The sequence below is a fragment of the Myotis daubentonii genome, chromosome 4, assembly GCF_963259705.1.
Source record: "Myotis daubentonii chromosome 4, mMyoDau2.1, whole genome shotgun sequence".
NCBI classification, from domain to species: Eukaryota; Metazoa; Chordata; class Mammalia; order Chiroptera; family Vespertilionidae; genus Myotis; species Myotis daubentonii.
In genome coordinates, this window is record NC_081843.1 from 25214315 (window position 1) to 25239621 (window position 25307).

General features: G+C 44.4%; 2 protein-coding genes across 17 annotated transcripts in view; one reads left to right on the forward strand and one right to left on the reverse strand.

The window, feature by feature from the left end:
* The window catches only part of NTAN1 (N-terminal asparagine amidase), a 43762-nt gene that overhangs the window by 15608 nt on the left and 2847 nt on the right, over positions 1 to 25307 (forward strand). For 4 of the 7 annotated variants that reach the window (XM_059693243.1, XM_059693241.1, XM_059693247.1 and 1 more), the window contains 2 exons: positions 2340 to 2453; positions 2845 to 3389. The exons of 1 other annotated variant lie outside the window; for it this stretch is intronic. In XM_059693243.1, the coding sequence (XP_059549226.1) occupies positions 2340 to 2453; positions 2845 to 3024 (294 nt within the window). In that variant the 3' untranslated portion in view covers positions 3025 to 3389. Of the gene's footprint in view, positions 1 to 2339; positions 2454 to 2844; positions 3390 to 8737; positions 9229 to 25307 lie in introns of those variants that run through there. 2 more of the 7 variants (XM_059693245.1, XM_059693244.1) reach the window with 2 other exon arrangements.
* Positions 2370 to 25307, reverse strand: part of PDXDC1 (pyridoxal dependent decarboxylase domain containing 1) — a 56474-nt gene continuing 33536 nt past the window's right edge. For 6 of the 10 annotated variants that reach the window (XM_059693238.1, XM_059693231.1, XM_059693237.1 and 3 more), the window contains 12 exons: positions 18283 to 18333; positions 16581 to 16644; positions 14578 to 14666; positions 13226 to 13331; positions 11358 to 11529; positions 10238 to 10356; positions 9813 to 9934; positions 8648 to 8740; positions 8475 to 8571; positions 7432 to 7536; positions 5325 to 5557; positions 2370 to 2504 (listed from right to left, as the gene is read on the reverse strand). In XM_059693238.1, coding sequence (XP_059549221.1) covers positions 2448 to 2504; positions 5325 to 5557; positions 7432 to 7536; positions 8475 to 8571; positions 8648 to 8740; positions 9813 to 9934; positions 10238 to 10356; positions 11358 to 11529; positions 13226 to 13331; positions 14578 to 14666; positions 16581 to 16644; positions 18283 to 18333 — 1308 coding nt within the window. In that variant the 3' untranslated portion in view covers positions 2370 to 2447. Of the gene's footprint in view, positions 2505 to 3765; positions 5558 to 7431; positions 7537 to 8474; positions 8572 to 8647; positions 8741 to 9812; positions 9935 to 10237; positions 10357 to 11357; positions 11530 to 13225; positions 13332 to 14577; positions 14667 to 16580; positions 16645 to 18282; positions 18334 to 25307 lie in introns of those variants that run through there. The other 4 variants (XM_059693240.1, XM_059693234.1, XM_059693239.1 and 1 more) reach the window with 1 other exon arrangement.

Here is a 25307-nt window from a genome sequence, read left to right on the forward strand (position 1 = left end):
ATTGCCTTAGGGTGCTTTTTAATTAAATAACATTTTTAAGTGATCTTTTTATTTTATATTTATTATTATTTTTAATCCTCACCCGAGGATATTTTTCTATTGATTTTTAGAGAGAGTGGAAGGGAGGGGGAAGAGACAGAGAAAGAGAAACATTGATGTGAGAGAGACACATTGATTGGTTGCCTCACACACACCCTGACCAGGGCCAGGATGGAGCCTGCAACCAAGGTACAGTACATGCCCTTGACCGGAATCGAACCCGGAACCCTTCAGTCCACGGGCAGACGCTCTATCCATTGAACCAAATCAGCTAGGGCTAAATAACATTTTTTAAATATGTGTGTTTTGTTATTGATTTCAGAGAGGAAAGGAGAGGGAGAGAGAGAGACAGAAACATCAATGATGATAAGAGAGAATCATCTACGGACTGCCTCTTGCACATCTCCTACTGCATTGGTCAGCAAACTCATTAGTCAACAGAGACAAATATCAACAGTACAACGATTGAAAATTTTTTTGAGAGCCAAATTTTTTAAACTTAAACTATATAGGTAGGTACATTCAACTTTAAATTCACAGTTTTCGTCTTGTTTTTCTTTGCTGCTTCTTTGTAGCCATGTCAAACAGGGCACCTAAAAAAATGTTTCATTTTATAATAATAAAGCCACCAACACAAAAGAATTACAGTTCTTAAATTGATGACATACCTGTAGGATTTGCAGCTGGTTGGAAAAATACAGGTAGCTTTATGCTTCGAGTAGGTACTTTTGTCACCTGCGCGCGATTTGTGGACGCGACTAGCACTAACCACTGCACAGTGAGGCTGCTGACTGACTGGCTCACTCAACTCGTGCATGAATCGCGCGCGCCTCCCCTGCGCTGTGTATCCTGCAGCCAGCGAGCGCCCAGGTCTCCCTTTGCCCGACCGACTGACCGACGGACACCCCCCACTTCTTCTAACGCCACTTCTTCAAAATAGACTCGCCCAGGCTGAAAACCGACTTCTGCGCATGGGCCACGAAGTTTCAATCGCACTGTACGTGCGCGTCCGCACGAGGTTTTTGTGGAAGAGCCACACTCAAGGGGCCAAAGAGCCGCATGTGGCTCCTGAGCCGCAGTTTGCCGACCACTGTCCTACTGGAGATCGAGCCTGCAAGCCAGGCATGTGCCCTGACCGGGAACCGAACTGTTACGTCCTGTGTTGTGAGTTGACTCTCAACCACTGAGTCACATTGGCCAGGCTAAATAACATTTTAATTTTAAAAGTTAGAAAAATAAAAACCCAAGACTGACATACCCTGCTTGAGGAATAGGTGAAAGAATCCTTTAAAAATGCGTGTAAAACTGTGAAAAAAATAGAAATCACATTCAAAGCACCCAAAAGAGATCTGCTCATTCATGAAATGCTGACAGTTTCATTGGAAAATGTTTGGATTCAGAGTGACCTGTTTTGCATTTTTTTAAAATATATTTTTATTGATCTCAGAGAAGAAAGGAGAGGGAGAGAGAGATGGAAACATCAGTGATGAGAGAGAATCACGGATCAGCTGCCTCCTGCACACCCCCTACTGGGGATGGAGCCCGCAACCTGGGCATGTGCCCTGACCGGGAATTGAACCGTGACCTCCTGGTTCATAGGTCGACACTCAACCACTGAGCCACGCCGGCCAGGCCCCTTTAACATTTTTAGAGTTCCTTTTATAATTTCTCAAGTAGTATCATAGCCCTGATTTAGCTAATATTCAGAATATATTTCAATCTCAATAACCAATATAGAACATTGGTGGGTAAACTGACAGTGACCATTGACAAATTTGAGAATTTAGGGAGTTAGTTGATCATTTGGTAAATTAGCATTTTTACAAATTGTTTTTCCTTTCTTTTGATGGGGCAGCAGGCATTGTGTAAAGTTGCAGGGTAACTTAGTTACTTGGGTATAAATAACAGGGCAGTGTTTTATGTAGCCACGAGGAACATGGACTTTAGTCAGACACACCTGGGTTTGAGGCCCAGCTCTGACACTTACTGGAAATGGGACTGTGGGCTATGTGCCCCATCTCTGAGCCTCAGGTTTTAAACCAAAATGGGGGAAATGCCATCTTCATGCAGGATTGTTGTCAAGACTAAACAAAATAATATTTGTTACCCACAAAGCGCAGTACCGACAGTTGGAAGTATTCAGTAAGTAGCAGCTCTGGTTATTAGGAGACATAATTGTAAAGAAGCTTATCATTCAGATAAATGCCTTAACTGCTAGACTACACTGGAGCATGCTTTAATGGTAGGGTGTGAGAAGCTGACAACATTCCTTAAATCTATCCTTGCCATGTTCTTTTCAGATGGTTAGTATTTACGATGCAAAGACAGAACAACTTCGTATAGGACCGTATTCCTGGGTGCCATTTCCACATGTGGATTTCTGGTTGCAGCAAGATGATAAGCAAATACTAGAGGTGAGAATTTACAAGTTGGGCAAATCTTAACTCTGGACCCTGGTTCCTCATCTGTAAGAAAGAAAAGGGTTTAGACTAAATAATAGCTGCTTTCCCTTCATTGGGTAGTATTTATTTTAGGATGCCACTGGCAGACCCCACTTAACTTTTGTATCAGTGGAGATGAGTAATGTCCTGGGTAGACACTTGCATAGGTGAAGTAAGCAGCCAACTGCTCTTTTCTCATGAACCCAGTACACCTGCTCTTACGTATTTTACAGTTTACACGGTTTATAGAGTGATCTGAGAACATCCTGATTCATGTTTAAGGAACACAGGATGTTTGTCATCTTTATCAAAGCAGGGAACAGAGCGAGGTTATTCTCTCATGCCTCATATCTTGTTTTTCCAGAACCTTTCCACTTCACCTCTGGCTGAGCCCCCCCACTTTGTTGAACATATTAGAACCACCTTGATGTTTTTAAAAAAATACCCATCTCCAACAAATACACTATTTCCTGGAAATAAAGCTCTACTCTACAAAAAAAATGAAGATGGCTTATGGGAAAAGGTCCCTTCTCCAAGAAGCTAAAAATAGGAATTACCAAAGAAAGCAACTTTTTGGCATGACAGAGACCATTGGTGGGGGTTGGTCAGAATATGAATTTGAAATCTACATCTATTGAGTCTTAGTGTCTTTCAAATGACTTTCAAAATAAAATCTTATTTTGGCAAAGGCATTTGTTACTTTTTGCTTTGCTAAGAAGTTGACATCCAGCTGTTCCTTTTTGGTTAGTGACAAGGCAGAGAAGAGGCCATCGGCTCACTGTTCTCTGACAGTTATTTCAGTTACTTAGGTAATTCTAATTCTACCAAATTAGTGAATAAAGGGAAATTTATAATTGAGTCTGCTTTAAAAACAATATTTAAAATGCAATAAAGTTCAGTCAGAATTTATACATCGCACTGAGGGTGGTGTTTTTCTTGGCCCCAAAATATTTTAGAAGCATCAAATCCAAAACTGATACAAATGTACTTCTAGATGAATGAGATGGAAGGTTCAGAAGGACAAGCAGGATTTGATCTCACTGTCCTGCATTATAATTATCTCTAAAATAGATAATTTCCCACGAGAATAAATTTAATCTGAGTGTTACACAAAACCACTGATAAATCTGTTCTTTTAGGTATTAGGTCATTAAAATGCCCAAATTGTGATTATGATGCAAGTTACATTTTTCAGAAATCTTTATTTTTCTGAAGTTTCTGTCTATCCAAGAGGAAGTCACTATGCTTTACTGATAGTAAGATTTATGAACCGAACTCACTGGGAACAATTTCAAGAACCTTTATTGAAACCAACATTCAAATAGTATCTCAAGGGTGAAATTCTGTTTCAGCAAAACCAATTTAACAATTCCAAATATATATAAAAACATTTAAAAATTAATCTTGTTAAAGGTGATAATTTCCCCTTCCCCCATTTTATCTGCTATACTTCATTGCACCAAATAAACAGGGAAGACTTTGTTTAATCATCTGCACACACACACAAAAAAGATAAAGGAAAATTGCATTTTGACAAATGCCAGATGTCAGAAATCACATCAAATCAGAGTGTAATTATAGGCTTACTGTGGTGTAACTAAGGCTTCCATTACTACAGTCCACAAACCCAGTGTAAATTCCCACCGTCTCAAAGTCTCTCAAGCCTGACTGCTGGACTGGAAGGCACGGGCCATTGCCTATGGTGAGTGAAGGGGTGCCGTCCTCTGGAAAAGTAGACATGGGCAGTCATGGAAGGGCTAACCAGTTAGGTCAGCAGTAGTCTGGCTTGGTCAGCCTGGGAAAGCTTACTTCTCTCTTATTTGTGTGTTGGGCCTAAAGCGGGGAGCTGCTAGTGGAACAAAGCTATGGAAGCTCCTATGTGAAGCAGGTCAAAAGTATACTTATTTTAGAATTTAAATTTAACTGGGTGCTACACAGCATGTTAAATATTAGCCTTTAGGAGTAGCATCTATTAGGTTTTCAGATATTAAACATAGAAATGAGCACAGTCTGTTCTCTTGTGCCAATTTAAAAGCTTTACCAATATTTAAAAATATACATATATATGGTCAAGAAGAGTCTTTACAGTTTCTCTTAATAGATGAGTCATTTAGTTAGTTTAGAAATAGTATATAAAGGGGGAAATGGATTTGTGGCAGAGGAAAGTCACAGACAGAAGCACTGCCCAGTCTAACTTGCTTGATAGCCTGCCACAGCTTGAGTGGACACAGTCCTTACTTATGTCTCCAGGGAAAGCAGCAGTTGGGGATGGCAAGAGAGGGCTTCTGACACTCTTATTTACAATTCCATTGAAACCCATTCTCTTTCAAGCCAACACGGTCCAGCTGTATACTGCAACCTGATCAAACTAAACACCAACTAAAATAGATGGCAAAGGAAGGTTGTCTGTCTCTCCTCTGCAGTGGTACAGCAGAGAACCCGGAGAGTTCTAAAGAAAGCTGTCTTACCAGAAAGTTATGTGTAACTAATAATTTATGTTTACAAGATAAGAGCACGTGTTTCAAGTGGCAGACACTTGACATTCTGAGTGTTCTTTGTGAATAAAAAGTGTTTACAGTAACTTGGGGGGAAGTTATTACTACAGTTGGATAGACAGAAACAACAGTTGTTCTCTGTACCCATTACATTAGACAAATCAGTTACCCTGATTTTTTTGCACATACGTGTGCAAAAAGCCAGGTAAAGCACAAATAACAGTAATTTCTCTTGTATTAGCATGTGGCACAGTTCACATTTTCAGTATAACTATCTTCCATGACACAATATTCAGTACAGTCTCAAACCAAACACTGAATTTTATCTTAAGTTTTCCGGTTCTTCTACCTGTGGGCGGTCATCTTCTGGGCCCTGGGCTCTGTTCTGGAAGGTTCCAGTCTGCTCAGCTTCCTGAGGGGCGGGAGCCCCAGGGTGTTGCTCAGGGCTGTTAGCCTCCAGGGCCTCCTGTTCCTGCCCACTGGACAGGTGCTCCATTTTTTCTAAGTCTTCAATGTGACTGACTGAGCTTGTCTCGCTTAGAGCATCTGAGCCTCTTAGGGACTTTTTAAAAGGCTTCTGGCCTAAAGAAAGATGGGATAAACAGCACTGAAAGTTCGATAAAGGATACTTCTGCAACAAAGCTATCTGTGCAACAAGAGATTGCTTTATCAATTCCAACCGTTCAGTGGAAATCCCCAGAATTACTGGTTTGGAAGTATTTAAGTAATGAGACAAGAAAAGAGTTGATAATGGACTAACATGTTCCCAAGGCTAGGACTTTGGAGGTCACTCATGAAAAGCTCAGGAGAGTAAACACCAGGTTAAACATGATGTCAGCTCTCAAGACCCTAACTTCCCCCTCGGGAGTGCTACAGAGGTATTCTTCCAAGGCTGAAGCCCAAGGCTACTGGAATGGTATTTAAAGGGACAGCTGGGCCCTAACCGGTTTGGCTCAGTGGATAGAGCATCAGCCTGTGGACCGAAGGGTCCCAGGTTTGATTCCAACCAAGGGCACATGCCTGGGTTGCAGGCTTGATCCCCAGTAGGGGGCGTGCAGGAGGCAGCCAATCAATGATTCTCTCTCACCATTGATGTTTCTATCTCTCTCCCTTTCTCTCTGAAATCAATAAAAATATATTAAAAATTAAAAACAAAAAAAGGGACAGCTGGTCTTAACTGAAGAGAAATGGAACTTTGGGTTAAAGACCATGAAAACAAAGGAGTGTAGGCAATACCAAATGGAAAAACATTAAATGATGCAAAAGTCTATTTTCCCAAGAGAAATGTAAACCATTTTCTTTTTTTATTTTGAGAGAGGAAGGGGAAAGGAAAGAGAGACAGACACATCAATATGAGTAGAATGTCAATCAGCTGCCTCTTGAACATGCCCCCTACTAGGAATCAAGCCTGCAACCAGGGCATGTGCCCTGACTGGGAATCGAACCAGCAACCTTTTGGTGCACAGGACAATGCCCAACTGAGCCACACCAGCCAGGGCCAACCATTTTCTTTAATACTAATGAACTCAAACATCTATATATATAAAAGCCCAGCGACCATTAGCGCGGAACGACCAGAACGACCGGTGGCTATGACGCACACTGTGGCAGCCAACCAGCCTGATCTGGGCCATGATCGGCCCCACCCCCGGCCAGCCTGGCCCCCGATCGGCCCCCAATATCCCAATTGGGGGCAGGGCCAGCTGCCAACTGCCTGAGGCTCTTCCCCCCCCAGCTGGCCCGCACCCTAATAGGCCCAACACCCCTAAATCACTGCCTGGCTCCCTGGTGCATGTACATTTAGTGCAAGCACACGAAAATAATTATCAGTCCCTTCTGACCCAGACCAGAATCTCCTGAGGGCTCTGCTAATAACTGCAGCCAAGGTGTGGAATTCTCCCTCCATTACCCGCAGCCCCAGGAGACCTTCCAAGTTAGCCAAAAAGGCGACCTCAGCATTAACGGGATGGTGGCCCTTTGCTGAGGAATGTAGAGAGGCTGGGTGGGGATTTTGTGAAATTGCAGTGCCTTGCAGATTAGGTGAGCTTTCCATCTTTCTTTAAATGGGGCGGTGAAGAGGACCTGCACGCTGCCAGGAGCAACAGCGAAGGGTAGGCACATTCAAAAACAAAAACTTTTAAACAAACAGACATGAAGATCATATTGGGAAACTGAGGGTTGAGCCCCAAGAAGAACGCAAAAATCATTAAAGGGCCATCATCCATCTTGATAATAAACAACATCTCATGGCACGTGAAATGCAAAACAGTTCTGTTGTGGGTTTTCTTTTGGCCATCCTTAAAGTATAATTAGATCCAGCTGGGGGAAAGCTATAGCTTCCAGCATTAGACCCCTCGCCCCCGGCTGGCCCCGCCCCCGATTGGCCCCCATTTGGGCGGCTGGCTGGACCCCTCCCATGCACGAATTCATGCACCAGGCCTCTAGTGAAGATATACCTGGAAATCTGAGTTTAGTTCGAGTGCCTGAGGGGGTCTGAGGCGGTGTTACTCCTGTATCTTGTACTTTGTAGACATACGTGTGTTCTGTGGACTCCAGAGAGCCTGCCAGGGAAAGAAAGAGAGGGGTGGGTGGGTGGAAACTCCTGACACGGTCTGCCTCGAGAGATGCTCCCATTCAGCCTTGTTCCCTACTGAGCTTCCTCCGGCCACGCAGCCTCACACAGACTAGTGGAGACTTGGGTACTCCTGAAACATGCCGGAACTGGAGAAAGCCACCTCACAGCTATGCTCAGGAGTCCCGGCCCTGCTGGAGTGTTTCATCCTTGTCTCTCCAGCTATCCTGTGTACACGTGAAGACAGCCAGCAGTGTGGCTGTCCTAAGCACGCCTGGAGAGCCAGGCCCAAGTGGGAAGCACCCTAACTTCCCCCTCCGAAGTGCTTTAGCAACAAGGAATGAATGCCTCCTTGCTAAAGGCTGAGGCATGGCAGGTTTTAAAAGTCAGATTATCTCTGGTTGTCATATCGCAGTGGAGTCATCATTTCCTGGGGAAGGTACACAGGAAGGGGCCCTGGTAGAACAGGAAAGGAGTCTTGTTGGATATCATCTCCCCCAAACCCCAGCAACTGTTAATTCTTGCTGGTTGCCTCGTTTGAAATCAAATAGTCCAGTGCTACAGACCGTGGTCTTCACTGGGCAAAGGCATTACTTTACTGGGCAAAACACTAATGAGGACTGCAATGTTCACACTGAAACCAAATGCCCAGACAGTCCCGAGGGCCTGAACAGCTGAGTGAACATGTTCTCACTGGATTCCAGGAAGAGAGATCTGCTGTGGGCAATGCGTATCTGCTTTTGGGCCATTTTAGCCAAGGGGTTAGGAGAGGGGAGAGGAGAAAGTCCCAAGGGCAGGCAGATTCCTGGCACAGGACCCAGGATAAAGCATGGGACACACACAAGGCTTTTCGGCATGAGTGGGATCCAGGGCATTTGGTCCAAACTCTCCAGGTACAGAGATCCAGGAGGAGGCTGTTAGTCCTACCTGCTGTTAAGTTAAAAGTTCTTCCCTTCTGTGAAGGCTGGACTGGAGAAAACCAATTCAGCACGGATCCTACTACAGGGATCTGCCGTAACACTCCCTGCAAAACAGAACGTTGCTCAACATCACCACCCTGTCCAGTCCGGCTCCCAGCCTGAGCCACTCAGCAGACTCACCTCTTCCAGAAGGCGCTCCTCATTGGCCTTCTGCAGTTGAACCTGAGCTTCCTGAATTCCTTTCCGAACCACTTCTGTCATGTTTTCCAGAAGCTGTGTTAAGACCAAGAAAGGCATTACTTGTCATCTAAACTTACTGCCTAGGGCCTAGAAGAACTATTAACACAGCACTGGGGACATTTTTCTAATGGAATTCTACAGTTTAAAAGGTCAGTGTAAAAATAAACAGAAAATCAAACAGAAGACGATAAAAGGCTCAAGGAGGTCTAGGCAGACAGACCTTGGTGACCAGCCTCATTAGCCAGGGAACAGAGAGGAGAAATAACTATCCTTGTGCTCTGAATGTCACATTATTAGAAAATAGACATGTGGCTCCTCATTCGTGGAAATGGAGTCAGAAGTGAGGTAGTCAGGTTTGGAAGAAACTGCAAAGTCCATTCAAGAATGAATCAAATGTCCTTCTCTTCCCCACCCTACCAAAAGTGACACAGGTGACACGTTTCTGTCTCCTCTCAGATCAATCTTGTTTTGGTCCCTTTTCTCTCCTTTTGAGTGATTTCTAGTGACTCAAATCTCTAGTTTGGAGAACCAACTTTAAGCCTCAGAGCCCGCTTTTCCATGCCAACTGGCCAGCAGGAACAGGTCTGTTACTGGTGGGAAGTTCGTTACCAAACATCTGTCTCATTCAGCCTCAGGACCCAGCTACAACCAGGAAGTGATCCCTGACCTTGTCAGACAGTGAAAGTATCTTTCTGAATGCGCAGCTACCGCCAACTTCTATAGCGTTTACCACCTCACTTGGTTCTATGTATATCTCTCCCCCACTGGCTTGTGAGTTCCCCAAAGGAAAGTACCATGTCAAATCCACTTGGCATTCCCAATGCCCGGAACAATGCCTAATTCATAGCAAACATTTAAAAACTTTTGGGGAAAGAATGAATGAACAGACATTTGTGACTCCAGCTAGTTGCCTGGGCAAAACCTAGAAAAGGAACGAAGCATAACCAATGGACATAAGACACTGGGTGATAGGGGAGGCTAGGGGACTGTCTAGGGTGGGGGGATAAAATGGACACATATGTAATACCCTTTGTAATACTTTAAGTAATAAATAAATAAAAAAAAAGAAAGAAAAGGAACGAGATTTTTCATTAGTCTTACAGACCCTTGAGTTTTCCTCAATTTCTCGTGCTGTGACTGCAATGGTCTCCACCAGTTCGGGAATATCTATGTCGTCACTCGCCATGCCAATGTAAATACAGCTCTTCATACTTTTATACTCAGGGCCTGTGGGAAGAAACAACAGACCAACTTGGTTACCTGTCATGAGTCAGACACCGACCCACCTCTCTGTACATTTGCATGTTCTTCTCTGTACATGCAAAAGAACCTCCCTCTGGGGCGGGGAAGTGGTTCTAACGAGGAGACGGGAAGCCTGGAGAGGCTGCGGAAGGGGAAAGGAGCTAGCTCACCCCTCAGGAAGAACTAAAACAATGTTTCCTCAAAAGGATAAAGCCCATTTTCTCCTAATTAAGCCAATTAAAAATGTCCTTGCAAAGTTAACAGTTGACTTATAAAAGTAGTAATTACCCATTTTAAATGTAAGGTCAGATTCTAGTTCGTTTAACTTTTTCAGGAGTCCAGCATGGATTTTTTCCCCTTCTGGATCTAATTTCAGACTGTTCTTGTCATCATTAGCATGTTCATACCTGTAAACAACATCAAACAACAGTGCTTAAGTCTAGAATAACCAACGTCTCTCAGACACTGGGGGAGTCTAACCTACGGGAGGTTACCAAGAATGTGGACCGAGGCAAAGGGACAAAGGAGCCACTCGGGGTGTTTCAAGACCAAAACTTTCAAGACTGTCTCACGGAAAGGCAAGTCTGTGAGGCCAGGAAATTTACAGAGAGGCCAACGTCTGAAGTCTCGTCATTTGTGATTAAAAAGGGAGCTGTCCCTCATCCTGAAAGGAGATGGAAAGCAGCCACAGGAAGGACAGCACACTGACTACAGGGGATGCAGGAGTTTGCTCCGCTGGGGAACCGGGCCCTTTTCCTCACACGCCGCGGACAGGAACCATCTGTCAGTTGTAGACCTGTATGTGTCTCCTAGTGACGGGGAGTTGGCACAAAAGCACATACAGTAACTCCTACTGCACTGAGTGCAATGGGTGGGTCCCATCGCCTGCTACCTGTGCTTTTGTAAGTGCCCAGAATCACTACTTTTTTATTATTAATTTACTTACTGATTTGAGAGAGAGAGGGAAAGAGAAACATTGATTTGTTGCTCTACTTATTGATGCATTCATTGGTTGATCTTTTTGTTGTTGTTAGTCCTCACCCAAGGATATTTTTCCATTTTTTAGAGAGTGGGAGGGAGGGAAAAGACAGAAAAAGAGGGAAATATTGATGTGACAGAGACACATCAATTGGTTGCCTCCCGCACCTGCAAGCTGGGGATTGAGCCTGTAACTGAGGTATGTACCCTTGACCGGAATTGAACCCGGGACCCTGCAGTCTGTGGGCCAACACTCTATCCAATGAGCCAAATCGGGCAGGACCAGGACCTTCTAAATGAATATTCATTAGCTGTTTTTACTGTGACTACACATATTCATCTGAGATTTTTAGTTGGTTCATAAAATGACCCAGCATGGTCTTTATACAGCAAAAAGAAATTCACATCAGGCAACAAGCAGAAACCATACCTGACAACCCCTATTCCAGGCCAGTTAGGGTCATCAACGTGTAAGAGGCCTGCTGTTCTTGTCACTTCTTGCTTGAACTCCTCTCGCAGCTGTAGTGTACAGGTCAGGATTGGCAGCCTGCTTTCTATGCAGGCTACGAGCTGATCCACGTCCTCTCCCCGAGTTCCTAAAACTGAAAACATTCACGGAATGTTAGAGAAATGCTTAAGGAATAGCTAAAAATTAGAGGGCAGGGCTCCCACTTCCTTTACCAGAAAGGCCAACAGTTCTAGGTACATCCAATTAGCTGGAGCTGAGGAGCTAAAAAAATAAAAAGCTACTAAACCTAGATATGGAAGAATCTGGTATTATATAGCCAGATCCTCCAGGTGCAGACAGTTTTTTCTTACAAATAGAATTAGCCCCTCCAATTGAAGACACAATGAAACTCTAATGTAAAAATGAGATTCTTCCCACAGGAAGATTTTGCTTAAATCAAGTTATAAACATCCTATTGCAAGTAACAACAAAGAGGCAACCATACAGTTCTTTCTGTACATTAACATCTTGGAAGAAAGGTATTTTGGTGTGCTTGTGGCGGGAGGCAGGAAGGGCAGGGTGATGAAGACAGAACTAAGTCACTTCTGAAGATCAGAGCCTGAGAGGTCTCAGGGCTGCAGGGATCCAAGAGTCTTGGCACCATCATGGCTCCCTCACTTCTGTCGATTCGAACACTGTGCATGACCTCACTGAGCCACAGTACATGCTGCCTCGGTGTCCTCAGCCTGCTTCTCCAGTGTCAGAGACCAAGCCTCAGGCTGGGTGAGGATGCTGGGCGGCAGGGGCAGAGACTCCTGGAGAATCCCGAGGCCACCAGCCATCTTCACAACAGCTTTTCTCTGCAGGACAGATGCCTAACTTCCCTACTTTGATGTTTTTGAGAAAATATCCCAAAATGTTGAGAACGTTTAATGAAAAACCATCAAACATTTTCTGAAAATGTCTAAATCATTTCAAAATAAAAGCACAACAAAAAATGTAATACATCTTTTTTCAGCTTATTTTTAAATGCCTACTATAATATGCTAAGCACTAAGGCATTTCATATACATGTTCTCATTTTAATATTCACACCATTACCATGAGGTAGTGGGAAATAGGCCTGGAGGTAAGTCACTTGCTCAAAGTCCCCACAGGAATGAAGTGGCCTATGGGAACAAATACCCAGGACCCTATCATCAGAGACCAGGTACTTCAGCGACATTCTTCCTTAAATGACTAAAAGTGGCTCTCAGCCTTTGCTGGCCTATGAATCACGAAGGGAACTTTTAAAAAATATATTTTATTGATTTTTTAACAGAGAGGGAGAGGGATAGAGAGTTAGAAACACTGATGAGAGAGAAACATCAATCAGCTGCCTCCTGGGTGTGCCTGCAACCAAGGTACATGCCCTTGATTAGAATCAAACCTGGAACCTTTCAGTCCACAGGCCGACGCTCTATCCACTGAGCCAAACTGGTTAGGGCACCAAGGGAACCTTTAAAGATAAGATGCCCAGGCTCCACTCTAGACCAAGGAAATCAGCCGCTGGGAGTTTTCAAAGCTCCACAGGTGATTCTAATATAGTCTGGACTGAGAACCACTGACAGAAAAGGGTCACAAGCCATCAAAACACAGGAGTTCAAGTGACTTCAGAAGTCTCCGTTTCTGAGAAATTACACTGGAAGGCTAATTTACCTAAATTTAACCCAAAAGAAAAGAAAAATCCTTTTCAAAGAGAACAGACTATCATAAGGGAAAGCTATAAAACCCCACAGCCTGGACTTTCATAGACATGTCACTGTTGTTCCCCAGAACAAAAGTGAGGGCAATCCATGGAGACAAGTTACCTGCCGCTGTCATCAAAGGGCTGAACCTCACACACACTCCCTCTGCTTCCAGGTCCATGACGGTGAGGCCACTCACAGGCACCAGCTGTTTCAGCTGTTCTCCCAGCTGCAGGGAAAAGGGTAGAATGAACACACTCCTGCAAGGAGGGAATCAAGTGTCTTCAGACCTACCCTCGTCCATTCAGCCCCAGACTCAAGAAGCTCCTGGGGGGCTAGTTTCCTTTAATCTTTTTAAAAAGGAAATCTTACCTTTTTTTAAAAAAAAATGTTTTTACTGATTTAAGGGAGAGGGAAAGCGATAGAAACAGCAATAATGAGAATCATCAATCGGCTGCCTCTTGCACCCCCCCCCCGCCGAGGATCAAGCCCACAATCTGGGCATGTGCCCTCACTGGGAATCAAACCATGACCTCCTGGTTCATAGGTCGACACTCAACCACTAAGCTACACCAGTTAAGCTCCTTTAATCTTTTGATTTTCTTTGAATGCTATCATAATTCCTTTTTAAAAACAGTAAATTTTACATCTATTCTTAATTAAAAAAAACCTAAGTTCATTGTAGAAAAATCTAAGAAATACAGGTAAACCAAGTGAATAAAATAAAATTACGCACACTATACCACTGATGTCATGTGGCCCGCCCACACTGTCTTTCTCCCTGTGTGTGTGTGTGTGTGTGTGTGTGTGCGCGCGCGCGCATGCCTTATTGTTGTCATAAACCAGGAGAGTCTATACACTGGGTTGTAATCTTCATTTTTCATATAATTTATGACCATTTCCCTTCTTTCATAAACACCCAGACACATGGTTTAATCTGGCTCTTTTGGACGTCACTGTATTGACATACCATTACTTATTCACCAAATGCCCTAGGTTGGGCATGTCCAATGTTTTGCTAGGATTTATAATTCTGTGCTAAACATCCTTACATTGTTTAGAACATTCTTTAGACTGAGATCCTTGGAGGTACAATTTTAGTGTCAAAAGGCAGCCAGAGCACAATGCCTTTATTCATACTGCCAGCCTGCCCCGGCGGTGTTCAGGGGCCTCTGGCTTATGTGCTTTCTGGTATCACCACAGACCCTCACCAGAACCCCAAAGTGGCTGCACTGTAATCTACATTGTGCATGTTGTTTAACAGCAAAGAAATGGTCACATGAGGAAACTGAGGAAATATGCTGGGAAGACTTGCCGGAGCCAGGAGTATGGGAGGTAGTGATCTGATTAGGAACAGAACCCCAGGACCAAGCCCGCCTTCACAGGAAGCTCCCTCCCGTGGGTCTCATTTCCCAGACATGGCCATGTGTTATTCCAACCATCTGGGACGTAAAGCGCACAACTGCCATTCTTACCCAGCGATTCAGTGCATCACAGGAGTGTCCCTCCCGGCCGACTGTTGAAGGTGCCATGTTGGGTGCTGGGACAGTTTTAAGCACTGGATCTGAAACAAAAAGAGAGGAAGGGATTCACTTCCCAGAAACACAGCAAACTAAATAAGGCAACCCTCCAACTTCATTTCATTTAGCTCCTAACATTAACACACAAAACAGTCTCAAATAATATGGAAATCAAATGTGTATCTTACATGAAAGGATGCACAAAATGTCGTATATACATACATGGACTATAATACAGCCTTAGAAAGGAAGGAAATTCTGTCACATGCTCAGCATGGATGAACCTTGAGGACACTACTCTAAGTGAAATAAGCAGTCACAAAGGACAAGTACTGCATGCTTCTGCTTTTATGAGGCACCTGAAGATGTCAAATTAATAGAAACAGGAAGTTCAATGGTGTTTGCCAGGTGCTGGGAAGAGGAAGAAAATGGAGAGATGCTGATAATGGTTAGAGGGTCAGTTCTGCAAGATGAAAAAATTCTGGAGAGCTGCTGTACAACAATACAAATATATTTAATACTACTGAACTGTACCTGTAGTGGTTAAGCTGACAAATTTTGTTTTTTAAGGCACAGTTTAAAAATAAATGTATCTTACTAAATTAAATGTTACTTTATTCATGAAAAATATAACCCTTGAATATAGTCATAAAAATAGAGTTCTTTATTTAAAAAGTTTTCTATCAAGGGATTTCAAAAGGAAATCAAAGCATAGCATTATAAATTATCAACTGGCCGAAACCGGTTTGGCTCAGTGGATAGAGCGTCGGCTTGCGGACTGAAAGGTCCCAGGTTCGATTCCGGTCAAGGGCATGTACCTAGGTTGCGGGCGCATCCCCAGTGGGGGGTGTGCAGGAAGCAGCTGATCGATGTTTCTCTCTCATCGATGTTTCTAACTCTCTATCTCTCTCCCTTCCTCTCTTTAAGAAATCAATAAAATATATTTAAAAAAAAAAATTATCAACTGAACACTGTGCGAGGTGAATCAGAGAAATGACCCAATAGCTGGGCTTCAAAACAGCATCAGCCTCTACTCGTCAAACAATCTGGATGACTACTCGTGCCAGGAGCTGGCAGGCCCAAGGGACGTAAGGCTGATAAGGTTTTCTTCATCTTGGAGTTTACATTCTACTTGAGGAAACAGACCATAAAGAACGCAATGAAATCACTAATATTGCTGAGTGCCATGCAAGAAGGGGGGCTCGCACAGGCAGGGAAGGCCTCTCTGAGGAGGTGGACATTATGGAGACCTAAATGGAGAAGTCAGCCAGAAGATGAGGGGAAACGCACTAGAGGTGGGGAGACAGTGGTGCAAAGATCTTACTCTAGTGAGCAGGAGGAAAAGTGGCCTAAGAGGAAGTCAGAAAGGGAAAGGCTAGAACTGCAGGCCTTACAAGACCACGCACAGAGCCTGGACCTCATTCAACTGAAAGAGTAAGATCCCAGAGAGTGACGCGATGTGACTTCCACTTGTAATGCTCACTCGGACTGCCTTGTAGAGAATGGTCTGGAATGGGATGCGGGGAATGTATCAAGTTGACAGATCAGTTGAGAGGGGATTGTGGCCATCCAGGTGAAAAATAACAGTGCCCTGGACTAGGCTGGTGGCACTTGGGACATTCTAAAAAAAAGAGATTCCTAGATCCAACCTACTAAATCAAAATATCTAGTAAGTAGGGCCCCAAACCTCTATTTTCAAGGGACTCTTTTTCATTTATTCCAGTACTAGTGCAGAGACTAGAATTTGGAAACCACTGGTTTACCATAGGAAATTACTGACAAAATGCTAAGGCATTTAGGTCTGGAATTCTTATGAAAATTATTATATTTTTCTGAAATGAGGACTGAAGATTTTAGTAATCAAAATATTTTGGACTATGTATTTTACTTGAAACAGTTTAAAATTAAAAGCCTTTAGACACAAACACAAAAGTAACACTCTTTTTAAAATCACCTACCTGAGCCTGGTAATTCCTGGAAAAATCTAAACACTACTACTGGAGAACTGAGCTCATCTTCCACCTGAAAAACAGAATCTGACATTACCCAGTAACATCACATTTCAAACACCTACAAAATGAAACAGAGTTTGAAAAACCAGCTAGAGATTTTATATTTTCTTAATAAACACTTAAGTTTAAAGGTTAATTTCAGTTGTTAGAGAAACAAAAATCAAGGGTTTGGTAAATAATTATAAGCTAGTTCTGAGAATACACTGCTGAATTACAGTAAGTGACACTGAAAAAAAAAATACAATAAGTGACACTGCTACACAGAAATTAAAGTAGAAGGAAATTTTAATGACAATGGGTAAATATAAGTTATTATAACATTAAAGATTAAAAAAAGGCAAGGAAAAAGTTGAGCTAGAATCAGTGCTGACAGAGCGAAAGCTTTTAAGAATCCAAAAATGATGCTAACTCAGTCAGGATGGACTGGAACTTTTTATACTCATAAAAAAAAAGGAAAACAAGGACTTCTTATCTTTTCAAACTCCCCGAACAGAATGCAAGTTCCTGCTGGTAATGTAGATAACCACAGTCTAGAACTGAATCTATGTATTTTCTAAATCAGCGGTTGCCAAGTGGTGGTCTGCGGACCACTGGTGGTCCATGAGGTCTGAAAGGTTGGTGACCGCTGGTCTAAATCACTGAAATGGTACTTATAACAGATGAAAACATTCACTGCATTAAGATAAGCCAGTGCCAACTTCATGTTCTCCACTGAACAAATACACAGTTGGTCATCAGCTTCACTGTGGAATCAAGATACAAAGGGAGCTACAATGCCCTTGACAGACTGTGGTACTTTAGGAGGTGAGGGAGACAGAAACATGGGAAGAAAGATCTCTAGGCATTCAAAAATTCCAGTACTAGTCATAAAACCTATTTTCCAAAGCTCTGTGAATGATGTCTCATTCATAGGGCCAAAACAGGAAATGATGATTTGGAAAGATGACAGGAAGTTTTCAGCCCAAGATTTTCTCTACTGACTTTTCAAAAGACTCCATGGATGTCATTCAGATCAAACACGATATATATTCAAATCTGCTAACTATTTATTAAGCCAATTCCTGTGTCTTCACATCTATTATTCCTTTAACTTTCATAAAAATAAATCCATTAATACTTTAAAGTTAGAGGGGCTTAATATTTAATAGGATGGATAAGCCCAATAAGGAAATAGGAAGAACAGTGTCAAAATTCTATACCCATTCCCCCATCCTCGGGATAAGGCAGAGTGATTCGAGTGCTTTTTCTTTTTTTATTTCTTTGAGCTCAATGATCTTAAATGCCAGTGTGCATAAGAAATACTGTACAGGGTTATACAGTTGACCCTCCAAACCTATGGGTTCCATATCCAAGGATTCAACTAACAGGGGATCAAAAATATTTGGGAGCCCAAATGGTGTGACTCAGTGGTTGAGTGTCGACCTATGAACCAGGTTGTCACAGTTCGACTCCTGATCAGGGCACAGGCCCGTGTTGTGGGCTAGATCCCCAGTAGGGGGTGTGCAGGAGGCAACCAATCAACGATTCTCTCTCTTCATTGACGTTTCTATCTCTCTTTCCCTCTCCCTTCCTTTCTGAAATCAATTAAAAATATGTATTTTTTTAAAAAGTCATTTACTTCAAAAACAGATCAAATTTTATACTATACCAAAATTTTGATGTGGTTCACTTTCTTCAAACTTTCTTGCAACCGTTGACTCTGTAAATAACAAAAACAAAAAAACAAAAAACACAAGTTATGTAATTTTATTATATTGACAAGAACATATTAAGAAGCAATTTTCATGAGTTCTTTGCAGGTATGCAAACAAGGATCTTGTGCAGATAAAGCCATCTGCATATAGGTGATTTCTAAATTCAGCTGACAATCTCTGCATTTCAACATCTGCAAATATTCTCTATTCTTTCAGTTTGAAGTTATAGTTAGTGGTTCCAGAAGAGCTTTTTCTGATGAGCTATAAGTGAATTTTTCATGCGAGTAATTTAAGTCATTCATTCATTCAAAAGCTACTACTGAGTGTAGGCAACAAAAGCAAAAATAAACAAGTGGGACTACATCAAACTAAAACGCTTCTGCAGAGCAAAGGAAACCAACAAAATGAAAAGGCAACCTACTGAAGGGGACAAAATATTTGCAAACCATTTATCTGATAAGTGGTTAATGTCTAAAGTATATAATAAATTCACACAACCCAATAGCAACAAAACCAAACCAAAATCTGATTTTAAAAAATGGGCAGAAAATTTATACAGACTTTTTCCAAAGAAGACATAAAGATGGCCAACAGGCATGTCAAAAGATGTTCAACATCCCTAACCATTGGGGTAATGCAATGAGATACCACCTCACACCTGTCAGAATGGCTGTTATAAAAGACAAAAAAAAAAAAAAAAAAAAAGAATGGCAGGCCGGTGTGGCACAGTGGTTGAGCATTGATCTATGAACCAAGAGGTCATGGTTTGATTCCCAGTCTGGGCAAATACCCAGTAGCGGGTAGTACAGGAGGCAGCCAATCAATGATTCTCTCTCTTCATTGATGTTTTTATCTCTCTCTCCCTCTCGCTTCCTCTCTGAAATCAATAATTTTAAAAAGACAAAAAAAAAATATAACAAGTGTTGGCAAGTATGTGGAGAAGGGGGAAACCTTATGCACTGTTGATGGGAATGTAAATTGGTACAGCCACTATAGAAAACAGCATGGAGGTTCCTTAAAAATATTAAAAATAGCTCTGCGCTGTATGGCTCAGTGGTAGAGGGTTGCATGTTCAATCCCCAGCCCTGGACAGGGCACATTCAGGAGGCAACCAACCGAAGCGTCTCTCTCACATTGATGTTTCTTTCTCTCTCCACCCCTCTCTCCCTCCACTCTCTCTAAAAACCAATAGAAAAATATCTTCAGGTGAGAATTAGACTAAAATTAAAAATAGAGCTCCCATATGACCCAGCAACTCCACTATTCCACTTTTGGATGTTTATCTGAAGAAAACAAAAACACTAATTCAAAAAGACATATGCACCCCGTCTATAATAATAAAAGCGTAATATGCTAGTTAGATCAGCAGTCCTTCCAGATGTGCTTCTGGATCGCCTTCCAGGTGAAGCCGGGGCTGCGAGGGAAGCCAGTGCCGGCAGCTGGGGGAAGAAAGGCCTACTCTTGCATGAATTTCATGCATCCGGCCTCTAGTCAACACTAATAAAAGAGAAAAATGGTAATTGGCGTACGAGCTACCCTTTTCATTGGCTAATCAGGGCTATATGCAAATTAACTGCCAACTAAGATTGGCAGTTAACTGCCAACAAGATGGCGGTTAATTTGCATATGCAGGCACAATGCAGGGAGGCGAAAGGGAAAGCAGGAAGAAGCCCCCTGCCACTGACAGTGATCAGAAACCCAGGGGGGAGCTAAGAGCTGGGGGGCAGGGCAAAGGCGGCCCTGGGGCCGCCTTTGCCCTGCCCCCCAGCCATGATTGGAGAATCAGGTGCCTTTTCCGCCCTGGCCAGTGATAGCAGGAAGTAGGGGTGGAGCCAGCGATGGGAGCTGGGCACGGTCGAAGCTGGCAGTCCCAGGAGCTAGGGGTCCCTTGCCTGGGCCTAAAGCGGAGCCCACGATCGCGGGGCTGCTGCAGCTGCGGGTCCCCGCTGCCCGGGCCAAACGCCTCAGCCAGAGGCATCAGGCCTGGGGAAGGGACCGATCCTGCGATTGGAGGGTGATGGGGGTCAACGCCTGAGGGCTCCCAGTATGTGAGAGGGGGCAGGCTGGGCTGAGGGACACTCCCCCACACACAAACCCAGTGCACGAATTTCGTGCACCGGGCCCCTAGTGTTTATATAATAGCCAAGATATGGAAACAACCCCAAGTATATATTTAAAATAAAGACTTACTTTTATTTTGTTTATTTTTTATTATTATTATTTTTAAATCTTCACCTGAGGATATTTTCCCCATTGATTTTTTTTAGAGAGGGAGGGAGGGAGAGAGAGGGAAGGAGGGAGGGGAGGAGGGAGTGAAGGGGGAGAAAGAGAGAGAGAGAGAAGTAGCATATGAGAGACACACATTGACTTGCTGCCTCCCAAATGCACCCCAACCAGGGCCAGAGATTGAGCCTGCAACTGAGGCACATGCCCTTAACCAGGAATTGAACCCGAGACTCTTTGGTCTGTGGGCTGACGTTCTAACCACCGGCCAGGGCCAAAGATTTACTTTTAAACCTATTATAACTTACTATGTAATTAGGCACTACTGTAAGAGCTTTATATGCATCAACTCATTAAGTCCTCCTAACAAGCCTTTGTTATATCATTATCCCTATTTACAGGTAAGAAAACAGATATAGAGAGGTGATGTCATGCTTTTAGACTTAGGCAGGACTCAGCTCTTAAACTGCATAAATATGACTTTTTTTGCTTTCTAAACCATAGCATCTATAATAATAAAAGGGTAATATGCTTATTAGACTGGATGTCTTCGGACATCATCCTGGAAGACCTTCCTGACAAAGCTGGGCCCTGAGGGAAGCAGCCCGGGTTCCAGGTGCCTGACGGCGGCCAGATGAGGGAAGCAGCCTGGGTCCTGGGTACCTGTCAGTGGCCCGAGGAGGGAAGCCCGGATGCCAGAGGGAAGCTGGTGCCGGCAGCCAGAGAAAGGAAGGCCTACTCTTGCACGAATTTTCATGCATTGGGCCTCGAGTCTTACCAAATAATAGACAAACATGCAAATTGACCATACCTTCGCTATGCCCAAGCCACACTCACCAGCCACGCCCACCAACCGATTCAGAGATATGCACATTAACCCAACAAAGATGGTGGAGGCTAGAGCCGGGATACTTGCATGGCAGCCATAGCTACCATGCAAGCATCCTGGCTCTGGCCACTCCAGGCCTATTGGAGATGCAGAAGTCAGGGGAGACAGAGAAGTCCAGCTCCAGCGCCTGAGGCTGGCTGCGGCCTGGGAGACGAAGAAGCCACCTACCCTGTGATCCCAGTCTGCAGCCGGCTGGAGAAGCTGCCTACCCCGTGATCCCAGTCTGCAGCCGGCCGGGGAAGCCACCTGCCCGTGATCTCAGGGCTCAGCCGGCCGGAGAAGCCACCTGCCCCGCGATCCCAGGCCTCAGCAAGCCGGAGAAGCCACCTGCCCCGTGATCCCAGGCCTCAGCAAGCCGGAGAAGCCACCTGCCCCGTGATCCCAGGCCTCAGCAGGCTGGAGAAGCCACCTGCCCCGTGATCCCAGGCCTCAGCAAGCCGGAGAAGCCGCCTGCCCCGTGATCCCAGGCCTCAGCAAGCCGGAGAAGCCGCCTGCCCCGTGATCCCAGGCCTCAGCAAGCCGGAGAAGCCGCCTGCCCCGTGATCCCAGGCCTCAGCAAGCCGGAGAAGCCGCCTGCCCCGTGATCCCAGGCCTCAGCAAGCTGGAGAAGCCGCCTGCCCCGTGATCCCAGGCCTCAGCAAGCCGGAGAAGCCGCCTGCCCCGTGATCCCAGGCCTCAGCAAGCCGGAGAAGCCGCCTGCCCCGTGATCCCAGGCCTCAGCAAGCCGGAGAAGCCGCCTGCCCCGTGATCCCAGGCCTCAGCAAGCCGGAGAAGCCGCCTGCCCCGTGATCCCAGGCCTCAGCAAGCCGGAGAAGCCACCTGCCCCGTGATCCCAGGCCTCAGCCGGCCGGAGAAGCCGCCTGCCCCGTGATCCCAGGCCTCAGCCGGCTGGAGAAGCCGCCTGCCCCGCGATCTCAGGCCTCAGCAGGCCGGAGAAGCCACCTGCCCCATGATCCCAGGCCTCAGCAGGCCGGAGAAGCCACCTGCCCCACATCCGCTCGCCCCATGTACTCAGGAATACTGAGAAGCCAGGCCCCAGCGCCTGAGGCTGGTTGCAGCCTAGGAGACGAAGAAGCCGCCTGACCCCTGATCCCAGGCTGCAGCCAGCCGGAGAAGCTGCCCACACTGCATCACAGGGGACACGGAGAAGCCACGCATCTGCGGTCCAGGCGCCAGTGCCTGCAGCTGGTTGCAGCCCAGGAGACGAACAAGCCACCCGCCTGAGGTCCCAGGCTGCAGCCACCCAGAGAAGCTGCCAGCCCTGTGGTCCAGGGCGCCAGCACCTGTGGCCCAGGAAATAGGTTCCCTCTTCTCCTACTGCAGTCATTGCTTCAATATTCCCCTTCTGAATTTCTCTCCTGTGCCGCAACCCAACTCCACTTTCTATCGGAAGGATACGGAACAGAGAGAGCAGTGTTAAAAGCTGACATTTTTAAGCCAGTAAGGTTGGTACTTAAACATATAAATAGAAAACTAAAGTCCTTAAGGTAACAAAGGCTACAAAGGACAGGGACAGCGCATGACCTATTACATCCAGCAATCCATATGGGGACTGAAAACTTTGCAATGATGACAATTACTGAAGATTTGAATCAACTAACATAGTTGACAGGGACAATTCTTCCATCTTTGAAAATATCTACATCAAATCTGTTTAAATAGATTTTCACCTGCATAATCTAACACATTCTGGCAAGACCACCACCACCAATGTGGTCAGTGCTGTGCTGATAAATGTTTAACAATTGGCTCTCAATCAAAGAAAACAAAACTCTGATTTATACTGTCGGCCAATTTCTGTGGCATAAATTCTCCATCCAAGACTGATTTCAGCTGCTAATCTGATGCCACTAAATGCAGAGCTGAGGAGAAACTTGCAGTAATACACTATTATATTCTATCAGAAAGACCCAAAAGATATAAATAATGTCAAGAGTCAGAACAGTAAAGTGTAGTAAATAATTGAGGAGTGATGACTTTAGAGTATGTATTTCCTTTGGTTTTAATGTAATTTATTCACTTTTAAGATTATATAATTTAATTTTTAATAATAAATATGTTTAACAACCAGCTTACAAAATTCCTGAAAATTTGTGAGCCAGTAAGAGCAGGCTCTAGCACAATACTGAGTGGAGTGTAATGGTTAAATGCCAAGGCTCATGGATTTGAAATGAGACTCAGCCACTTTTGGGTTTTACTGGTCAAGTTACCTGATCTCTCTATACCTCAGTGTTCTCATCTGTGTCATTATAGTACCTACTGTATAGAGTTGTTGCAAAGATAAAATGAAATCTGTGTATGACACAGCACAGTACCTGAAACAATAATTCACTCAATTTGTTATAAACTGTTACTGCCTCAAAATGTTGTTGACAAAATTACTCATGCTGAAAGAATGAAATTTTATTGATGAGAAAAATGCCTTATTTTGTGATCTACATGGATACAGTCAATTTCACTTCCTAGGCAGTAGATGGTAATCTACTACTAGAAACTGCAAGGGGAAAAATGACCTCAGTCAACATGATTGAGGCAATGTATTATTAGCTGGATCATAAAGCAGAGAGGATGCCATACATTCTGGGATACATCTGCAGTAAGAGGCTTCACCTCAGGTATTAATTCTGATCAACTAAGCATCAGACTTAAGATGAATGGTGAGAAGGATTCTGAGGCTGCTTCTAGACTTAGCAGGAATAGAGCTTTAATACGTAAGCAACAGTTACTATGGTTAATGATGGCAAGAAAAAATACACCATAGTCTAATCTAATAAAAGAAACATGCAAATCCCCCGCGGGCTCCCGGGCTGCCAGAGGGATGTCTGACTGCCGGGGAGCGGGCCTAAACCAGCAGGTGGTCATCCCCTGAGGGGTCCCAGACTGCGAGAGGGCACAGGCCGGGCTGAGGGACCCTCCCCCAGTGCACAAATTTTTGTGCACCGGGCCTCTAGTACTATATAATAAAAGCCTAATATGCTAAGTGTCTGATTGACCAGCTGGCCTTTCAACCAATCAAAGTGTAATATACTAGTGATATGCTAAAGGCTATTCAACCTCTCGCTATGACGTGCACTAGGCACCAGGGGGCAGACGCTCTGACTGGTAGGTTAATTTGCTGCTGGGTTCTGGCTGACTGGGACTGGGTGAGACGGGCCGGACACACCCTGGAGCCCTCCTGCAGTCCCTCCCTGGCTGGCCAACCTTCTGAGTTGCTGCCTGGCTCCAATTATTCACCAGTGGGATCCCTTGGCCTGGCCTACACCCTCTCACAATCCGGGACCCCTCGGGGGATATCGGAGAGCCAGTTTCGGCCTGATCCCGCAGGCCAAGCTGAAGGACCTCACTGGTGCATGAATTTGTGCACCGGGCCTCTAGTAATTATGTATTTTTCAAAATGAGAACATTTCAAAGAAAAACAGAATTAAAATTGTCCCTCAGCCGAAACCGGTTTGGCTCAGTGGATAGAGCGTCGGCCTGCGGACTGAAAGGTCCCAGGTTCGATTCCGGCCAAGGGCATGTACCTGGGTTGCAGGCACATCCCCAGTAGGAGATGTGCAGGAGGCAGCTGATCGATGTTTCTCTCTCATCGATGTTTCTAACTCTCTATCTCTCTCCCTTCCTCTCTGTAAAAAATCAATAAAATATATTAAAAAAAAAAAATTGTCCCTCAAAGTCTTGCTATTAGAGAACTCAAGCCAGCTGATGTTAAAAATGTGCGTGCCATCCATAATCAACTTTAACCATCATATTCCTTTACCCTCAAGGATCAGTCAGTCAAGTGGAACATTTATGCCCCTTTCTGCATCCTTCACCACTCTGTGGCTGTCCTCTTGTGACTTCTTTCCTCATCCTATGCTGACAACAGCA